We start from the raw sequence: 10,000 nt of genomic DNA, 5'->3' as shown, positions 1-10,000 counted from the left end.
GCCGGTTCACATATCGGGAGATTTTTAAATGTTTCGAGTTTGTACATACATACACACACACACACACACACACACAGACCACTTTAAAGCTTAAATAAAAAGAAAACTCTGCTCTCCTTACCAAGTAATGTATTCTATTTACCATACTTATTTTTTTTCCTATAGGCTTAGGAATGAGGTTGTTAGCCTTATGCTCTTCTTAGCTTCGGTGAAACCCACCATATTCGTCTAACTGCCAGGTATTTGATTCAATGTTTACATCAACAACAGCACAAGGGGTTGTAGCGTAGCGTACCAAAATCCTGTCCTCTACGATTGAGAATCAAGAACTGTTGTATTTACATAAGGACAGACGCACAGATACGTTTTTCATGTAAATATTTTTTATGTATATTTAAAGGGCTTGTACTTTCCATAAGTAGCACAAACAAGTGAGAGTAATGTAAGTACCTGAGGAGACATTGCACCTCATAGCTTCTATGATTTCCTTCCAAAACGTTTCTCATGCAAACAATTTCTTATTTATTTAAAGCACCTACACTTTTCTTAAGCAGCTCAACATATGAGGTGTAATGTAAGTACCTCCGGAGACACTGAAACTTATTCCTTCCATGATTTGTTTCCAAAACGTTTCTCATGTAAATTTTGTTTTTCATATATTAAAGCGCTTGTACTTCTCTTAAGTAACATAACATGTGAGAGTAATATAAGTACCCAAGGTGACAGTAAACCGCGAAGCTTCCACGAATTTTATTGCCTGGTACGATTCGCAAAGACTTCAGATGGAACTCATCTCGCTCGCTGGCAATATTGCTTTCATATTGGCGAGGATTTTCCTTCTTTGAACCCCGCTTGACCGGAGGCAATTGAATGGCATACCTTTTAGTCATTAACCTTCTCGTTATCGGTTTCTGATTCCCTGTCTATTGCATTGGATCGTTTCATCATTCTTCCGCTGGTCCCTGTTCCCGGAAAGGAAGATTCGGCCTTTCCTTTCAGTCGCTCTCGTAATGCTTTCTCTCGGCTGACAGGCTTCGGAGGAGTTGTCCTCCAACTTCCCTATTGTGTGATTCTTTCTTTATACGTTTTCAGAGGCTTGTCTGTTGGCCCTATTTCCTTATACACTCCCTTTTAATTCCTTGTAACAGAAGCTTGTTAGTTAAAGAGACTGCTCATTTTCTGCAGTGTCGTTTCTAGGTCACAAACATTCTCACAAACACACACACTTCCCTCTTTTGTGATTCTTACTTTAATATATTTTCAGAGGGCTGTTTGCTGGCCCTATTTCCTTATACCTTCCTTTTTAGTTCCTAGTAAAGAAACATTAAGTCAAGAGGTTGTTTTATTCTGTAGTGGTATTCCTTCGTCACAAACATTCACACGCACACACAAACACACAAACTTGTTGGCCAAGTCGGTCAAGACGTCACTGAAGTCCTGATTTCTCCTCTGCGCGCTGGTTCGAATCCACGAGAGAAGACGATATTATCATCAGATAAAGAATTCCGTTTTGGTTAACATATATGAAATTATATTAATTCCTAGGTAGAGGGACTTGGATGATAAAGGACATTTGTAGCTTCATGCATGTATATGAATCACGGTGATGTGATAAAAAATACATAATATATATATATATATATATATATATATATATATATATATATATATATATATAATATATAATATATATATATATAATATATATATATAGATAGATAGATAGATAGATAGATAGATAGATAGTAGATGATAGATAGATATATTCTTTGTGTGTTTGGGCTCGTAAATAGAACATTACAGAAACGCAGCTGAGGAATTATATTATCAATATCGCATTTTTTTTTTTTTTACGGAGAATTATATAAAACTAAATTCTCTTGTGTTTTTTACTTTGATTTTCCTTACAAACCGAGATATTGATATGAGTCCAATTATTTGCTATCATTTCTAAATCTGGTTAAATCACTCATAACAACTTCAATCGGTCTCTTGAAATTAATGTTTTTATACCTCATTTACTAATTCATATTCAGAATTTGGTTTTGTTATGAACTGAATGAATCGCTTCAGTTTTTCTCGCTTTTTTTTTCTTTTACAGGAATCGGTTATATTATAAAATAAAACCTACATCATATTTAAATTTCCCAAAATGTATAAATATATTAGTGGAAACGCGCAAAGGCAGGTTTCTCTCGTGGAGATAACAAAGCGACAGAAAAGCCTTTATAACGCTCTGCCTAATTACCATAAGCAGATTACGCTGCTAAAAACAGTATAGAAATTGTTATCTTAAGATAACCAAAATCCTGGTGGTGCACACACAGAGAGAGAGAGAGAGAGAGAGAGAGAGAGAGAGAGAGAGAGAGAGAGAGAGAGCGTGGTAGATGGCGCTACCTTCAATTTACAATTGACTCCTGTACATTGATGTTTTTATTTTATTTTTTTCTCCCGTAGGGGAGTAGTGGCGTCAGTGCACCTCCCGTGTTACACTATATGTATTACTTAAGGTTCTTTTCAGCGAGTCTTCAGTCACTGTCTGCAACCCCATTCGTTCCCTTTACCGTACCTCCTTTCATGTTCTCTTTCTTCCATCTTTACTTTCCTTAAACCTCTCCGAGCAATTGTTTCGGTTTCCTCCTGTTACTCCTTTCAAACTACTTTCAATTTCCTTCTCAGCCCTGAATGACCTCATTGGTCACAGTGCCTGGTCCTTGGTCTGATTTCTATATTTTTTGACGTTTTTCATTATTTCTACGTCATCTTTTGAATACCAGAAAGGGGATTCACTCGCTTGAAGATTTGGTGAGAGCAATGAAGATAAAGTTAATGACTCTAATGGTCATAATTGGTATGACACTAATGTATATCATTGTATAAAGAAATGGGAATTTTATCCTTTTCAATTACCCTTCTTAGATGTCCAAAGTTTGCACATACTCAGGAGGCGTCTTTCTTGATATCTTTACTTTAGATTAAATTCAATTCATCAAACTAATGCCCTTGGTCTATGAAAATGAAGGAAATAGTCACACCTAATGAGTACTTGTTAAACATATCTTCGATTTTATGGTATCTGTAACTTTATGATGCATAAAGTTATCCTAATATCCCAGATTCCATTTGATTTTCTTAGCAAATCTACTTTATCAGGATTTCTTGGAGGACTGCTACATCCAAAGTTACAGCAGATATATTAACAATCATATATCTTTCGTTTATCTCTTTACTGAATAAATAAAGTAAACAAGCATGTCTCTAATCTTACTGAGTAAACTTTAAAAGAAAGTATGTCTTGATATATTCTTTATATAAAAAAATAAAAAAGCATCATTTAGTTTTTCATATGGAACAAGTAAAGAATTAGAATAATGCTGAGTGAAATTTTCAGCCATGGCTACGAAGCTCTCAGACCCATGAAACCTTTAGCCTGTGATGTTGGCACCGCTATCTTGACTAGCATTACCTTAAATAGAATAATATCTACTGAGGCTAGAGGGCTGCATTTTTTTATTTTTAATTAGTGGAGGGTGGATGATCAGTATACTAATTTGCAGCCCTCTAGCTTCGGTAATCTTGAAGAACTGTGGGCGGATAGGAACAGTCCGGACGGACAGACAAATAGCCACCTGAATACTTTTCTTTTACAGAAAACTAAATTGTTACAAAGGAAAAATTAAATTCAAAACGAAATTTATAAAGATCAATGAGATTTAGAATGTTATTTTAATTAGTAGCAAAATACTTAGTTGCTAACTTACGCTGCCTTAAATTAGCTATGAAATAATTGTAATATTTCCATCCAAAACAACTGATGGCTGATTTTACTTTACAATGAAAAGTGTGATTTCGTACTTAAGATACTCAAATCAAAACAAACTTATCTTTTCAACCTTAAATCATCAATTCATTGCCAAACCTTTTCTAGCATATGTAGTAAGTATGTTCGTAAAACCAATAAAAAAAAATCAAGTTTTATGTTAGATTCAAATGACGGTGTATTTGCGATTCACAGGTCACATATTTTTCAGGTATTGAGAATGCAATCTTACACTTTTTGTAGCTTATTTCAATGTTGTTGAAGTATTGTTTAATCTTTTAAAGTGACGTTTACTGAAAATTAATACAATTTTCATTAGTGTTTGGGTTATGAAGGGGAGGGAACCGGTATATTAAATCGAAAGAAAAATTAAAACCGGAATTTAATTTCAATCATAGGCAGCAAAATATTTTAGCTTCATCAAATATTCCATTATCGGATGTAGAAATTATTTTTTCTTTATTTAGAAATGAATGAGAAACTTTTTTTTCCTTTTGCGCAATTTCTGACAAAAATAAAAAAAATGATTTTGAAATAGGCTCCCGGGTTTTCTATAGCTGTATATTTTTCTTATGGATGCCTTTTTCAGATGTCACAATTGATTGCATTAGAAATTCCTTGCCAATTATATAGTTTAAGAGCCAATTAAAAGAATAGTAAAATTATCATTCGCAGAATCGTACCTGTGATAGAACATGCAGTTTCGTGGCAAATGAGAGGAGTTTGCAAGCCATGTATTTATACAGCAGCAAATATGACCATTGTTATGGAGCAACAATGGTTCGAAAACAATGAAAACAATTGCAGTTTTAAAGTAAAAAGAAAACAAATCTCATGAAACGCACAACCTGCTCGACAGATAGGAATACGAGACGATTTGAACTAATAATATAATCCTTAATTACAACTGATGCACTGCATATATTCCCATAAACTGGATTATTTCTTGATATTTAGAGACTAAGATTCGGTGTATAATTAAATAGATGCTAAGTGAGAAGCACCATAATAGATTTTTTTTTCACACGGTAAGACAATATGTTCATAGCTAATATTTGTAAGCATTCCTGTCATAACACACACACACACACACACACACACACACACACACACAGCACACAGATATATATACGTAAATAGCCACATGAAAGGTGAAGAATCAAAGACCAGGTACCAAGCGCTTTCGTGTATTGCGTACACTTCTCCTTTGTACCCCGAAGAAGTGTACGCAATACACGAAAGCGCTTGGTATCTGGTCTTTGATTCTTCACCTTTCATGTGGCTATTTACGTACATATTTGTCACGGGCTGTTTGGTGACTTATTGCTGAGATATATATAATATATATATATATATATATATATATATATATATATAATATATATATATATATATATATATATATATATATTGCACCCCATCTGTGAAATTACCCATTTCATGAAATGGGCAAACCACTTGCACAGTTCACGAAACAGGCCAATGGCCTGTGCACTTCATGAAATGGACAGTTTCATGCGCGAATCTTCAAAATAAAACATTCATTTTTGTTGTTAAGTCGGATATAGTAATTTTGTAGTCTATTTTGAATTGTGACAATAACACCTTTAACAGTTTATAATTTCATAAGACGATATCTCAGACAATAACACCTTTAACAGTTTATAAGTTCATAAGACGAGATCTCCAAAGTAGCTGGCGTAACCCATGTAAACTTTGGCCATGGATAAACAAATACAGTGTTATGCTTCCTTGTGGTCTGAAGAGAGGGGAGACTGGACAGACACCTAAAAGAAAGGACAAATACCTCTTGAAAACATTTCAGATTGTCTCCTTCGGTGAAACAGGAAAGGTTAAAAAGAGCAATGGAAAATATAAGGTAATAAAAGAATCACTAACGGGAATTTACCCAGGGTGGCGAAAAGAAGCTTATAAGAAGGCCAATGAGCAATGTGGCAATATTCCAAGATAGGACACAACAGCTATTCGACAACTTCCATAGGAATTCGCTCGCTGTAGTAGCCAAGGCTTGAACTAAGTATATAGTCATCCGAGTGACCTCCTTCATTTCAATTAACAATGTGACAATATTCCAAGATCAATTGTTTCACAATATATCCTCCAGATAGGACACAACAGCTATTCGACAACTTCAATAGGAATTCGCTCGTTGTATCAGCCAAGACTTGAACTAAGTATATAGTCATCCGAGTGACCTCCTTCATTACCGTATAGAAAAATGCAAATTTCCAAAGAGACTTACCGTGATCATCCTGCGACGAGGCCGTTGGGATCCTCAGTATTACGAGCGATGCTATTGTCACCACCACTGCATATTCTCTCTTCATTGTTCACTTCTTCAGTGTTCTTTCTTTGTCCTCTGTGTCGATTTATCTTTTTTTTTTCCTCGTTTCTCTCTATGTCAGCGCCTTAGAATGTCACGATAGATAATTGTTCAGCGATGTACCTTGTGTATCGCATTGCTGCAAAAGGTAGCACGCCATGTTTCCCTTTAGTTTTCTCTGTTTACTGTCGTCGAACTTATATTTTCCGTGGAATTTCTCTATGAGGAAAGTGGGGCACAAGTCTAATTTATGAGATATCAATAGACACTATTGGTTGCCCAAGGATATATGGTAGATTTTTGCCATAATAACAATGTGAATTCGTGAATCACTTTCGAGATCATTTTATTTGTGTGGTCTTCATTATTATCATCATCTCTGAATACTATATTTCATCTATACAACAAATACATGGCTACATAAAATTTCTACTTAGATAGAGGAATGTTATATTGAGATAATATTAACTTTCGAACTTTTCTACGGTCACTTTTGGAAAGTTACAAAACTTCAGTTTACAAAATGTATCACTCATGCGGCCTTGTTCTTTTATCGTAAGTAATGAAATATGCGTTTAGTGAAAAGACATTTATCTTTTTTATATATATATTAGAGCTGAAAAAAAGAGAGAAGTCAATGAATCATACTAAATTTGTGAAGATGAATAGAAAAACAGTAAAATAAAATGAGGGTTGTACAGTTATTACAATAACGCAGTACACCAAACAATTTAGCAATTGCGTATGATTAGAGGTAAATTTATCAGCAAACACCATTATTTATTTTCTATTATTGATTAAATGAAACTGTTGTGCTCCTAGCATATCTTTTTTGCAAACTTTTCCCTCAGATTTCTAATCTTTTAATATTTATCTATTGTTTTTAACCCTGTTTAAAGGCCTGTTGTCCTATAATTTTCCAATGGGTGAAATTAATGTCTCTGATATCTTTTACGTAATGATACTCTTTGACAATGAATTGGGTACTTTGAATATATGGAAAACACTTCAACACACACTTTGTAAGATCATATCTTCAGTCACAAAAGAAAATCTGCAAGTTTTCTATTATCACTCCTATTTATGATGATTTATAAAACAGAAAACTTTCAGGTGCTCCTCGAGACAGAAAAAATGGTCTTGCAAAATCTGTATTCAAATAGTTTCCATATATTCAAAGTAGATGATTCGCTATCAAACAGTATCATTACATGAAAAATATCATGACCGTTCATTCTACCAATATAAAGTTAAAGGACAACAAGCTTATAAACGGGGTTAAAAACATTACCGACTTCATTACGAATATTAAAAGATTGGGGTTTGATAAAATATTTTTTATGCAAGTTGATACTAAATCAAACACAATTCCCCCCCAAATGGAACAAAGGATCACTTAAAAAGACTGATAAACAAACGTGTAGAGAAATCCCAGTTTACGACCAGTAGGTTTTATAATTCATCGCATCATTTTCAGGAGACTTGCTGGATGTCATAACTTCATTATTCTTGTTAAGAAATATCTCCACTGAATTTATTTTTCGCTCGCATTTTATGTTTCAAGCTCTGTGTCGTAGACATTCGTTTCGAAGCCGGATCACAAATACAAATCAACCTGTCAGTCATTACTCCAAATCAACGTTCTACGTATTTGTCAACTGATACATTTTAGCAATGTTCAACGAAACATAAATTACTTTCCAAGATAGATAATACGATAAGTTAGAACAGATGGATTACTGCAACCATCACTATCATCCATTGGGGATCACAAATATATTAGTAAATTTAAGACATGTTTCTTACAAGAAACCAGAGGCCAAATTGCCTACTCTAAAGAAGCGATAGTATGTTTTAGACTGAAGTGTTAAACACACTTGGATTTTCCTGCTAGATATTTGCTGAGGATATTAAACACGTAAAAATTTTGTTTTGCAGATTAGTGGTTTTCAAAGTAAAAATTTCTCAGAAGAGAATAATGCTTTAAAAAATAATCGAGAAAGGGAGAAATAACCCTTACTTTAAAAATGAAATACTAGTTTCGAAATTTGAACCAGCTCAGGAATATTAGGAAGTTTAAAGTCTACGGTCCTGGTCATCCACGTTTCAGTTACAAAAATTAAATTCTTTCCATTCCTCTAGTGTCACTGAGGGAGGTTTAGAAAATATTGAATAAAGAGCACACTGAAATATTCAATTTCAAAAGGGCGTGGTTTAATTCTTTATACATAAAAAAATCGCCGTAAAGAGTCAAGAAAAATATCTTCAATGTTAATGATAACATACAAAGTAATAAACCGTTTATATGAAAATTAAAGTAAGATCATTGAAGAATTTACAGTCTGCTATACGTTAAACCCGTGTACGACTATTTAGGATGTGAATATTAAGATAAAGTATTCCTCCAACATACGGTCATTAACGGTCACTATATTTCTTTGCACAGAAGACAGTGCATTAATTAATATAACATTTAACACTAAGAAGAAATGACTATCATTATTCAATATATAAAAACCTTTAGTACTGCTGCCAAAGGCAAATACCATCACCACGTGACTTCTCTTAGTGTTTTTTTTTTAATTCTTGAAGAACGAAACTTATAAATGAAAATAACAGGACATACGAGCTAAAAATAGAAAGAGAAAAAAAAAGTGAATGCTAGCAGATAGCAATCATGCTTCAAGTCATTCTTTTATGACATCTTTCACATTCTTTCCTCAGTGTGAGTTTTTATGATACACATAATAACAATCAAGGGACGTTTTAACATATGTCATATAAAATAAGATTAGAGAGAAGCATAGGTTTTGAATGAAAAGGTTCGAATAAATAGTAAACTCTTTCCGTAATGTATATTTCATAAAAGACGACTAAAGTTTGGGATGGTCTGATCTTTTACTTCTTATGACAAAAGGAAATAATACTAATAACGATAAATAGCAAAGAAGAAAAGGAAGAAAAACCCAAAGAAGAGCAAGAAGAAGAAGAAACAAGAAAAAACAAAAGAACATAAAAAAAAGATTATACAAAAAACAATAACAATGACGATAAATAGGGAGGAAGAAAAGGAAGAAAGAACCGAAGAAGAAAAAGAAGAAGAAGAAACAAAAGAACATGAAAGAAAAATTATGCTAAAAACAATACAGTTAAGGCGACCACTGTCTGTAACTATAATTTATTTTCTACATAATTTGATAAAACAAAACAAAACAAAAAAAACATTAATACGTGGCATAGGTTACAAAAGACAACTCACGGCGATGTAATAATTCTGAGTCATTTAATAACTAATAATAGAATTGAACAGAAATATAATAATAATACTAATCATTTATAAGAACGGAAGTTAATTCGACATATGCACAAATGGCACCTGACATATTCTCATTCTCCTGTCATGAGTAGTTTCATATGTGTGTGTGTGTGTGTGTGTGGTGTGTGTGTGTGTGTGTGTGTGTGGGTGTGTGTGTGTCTGTTTTCGTGTATGTGGGTGTGTGTATAACAAACAAGAACAAACGATCACAAATACATTATAGTTCCAAACGAAAAGATTCGTATCGTTAAGAAGAAAATAATTAAGGATTATTAGAAACATTATATATATATATATATATATATATATATATATATATATATATATATATATATATATATATATAATGTGTGGGTGTGTCGTGATCCTTAGTTCTTTAATTGTCAACAATACCAGTCATTTGGAACTATGTTATATTTGTGATTGTGTGTGTTTCTTGTTTATGTTTCATTATTTGTACTTTTTCTTTTGTTAACTATAACAATCTCTGAAACTATTTTACCACGTTTGCAAATGTCAG

At 33.2% G+C, this 10,000-nt stretch overlaps 1 protein-coding gene across 3 annotated transcripts in view; it reads right to left on the bottom strand.

Moving 5' to 3' along the window:
* Positions 1 to 10,000, bottom strand: part of LOC135224355 (hemicentin-2-like) — a 62,971-nt gene that overhangs the window by 52,231 nt on the left and 740 nt on the right. For 2 of the 3 annotated variants that reach the window (XM_064263280.1, XM_064263281.1), the window contains exon 2: positions 6,084 to 6,780. In XM_064263280.1, coding sequence (XP_064119350.1) covers positions 6,084 to 6,168 — 85 coding nt within the window. In that variant the 5' untranslated portion in view covers positions 6,169 to 6,780. The remainder of the gene's footprint in view (positions 1 to 6,083; positions 6,781 to 10,000) is intronic. The other variant, XM_064263282.1, reaches the window with a different exon arrangement.

The sequence above is a fragment of the Macrobrachium nipponense genome, chromosome 12 (genome assembly GCF_015104395.2).
Source record: "Macrobrachium nipponense isolate FS-2020 chromosome 12, ASM1510439v2, whole genome shotgun sequence".
Lineage (NCBI taxonomy): Eukaryota > Metazoa > Arthropoda > Malacostraca > Decapoda > Palaemonidae > Macrobrachium > Macrobrachium nipponense.
The sequence above is the reverse complement of the archived record's forward strand: the minus strand, read 5'-3'. Positions and strand labels throughout refer to the sequence as shown.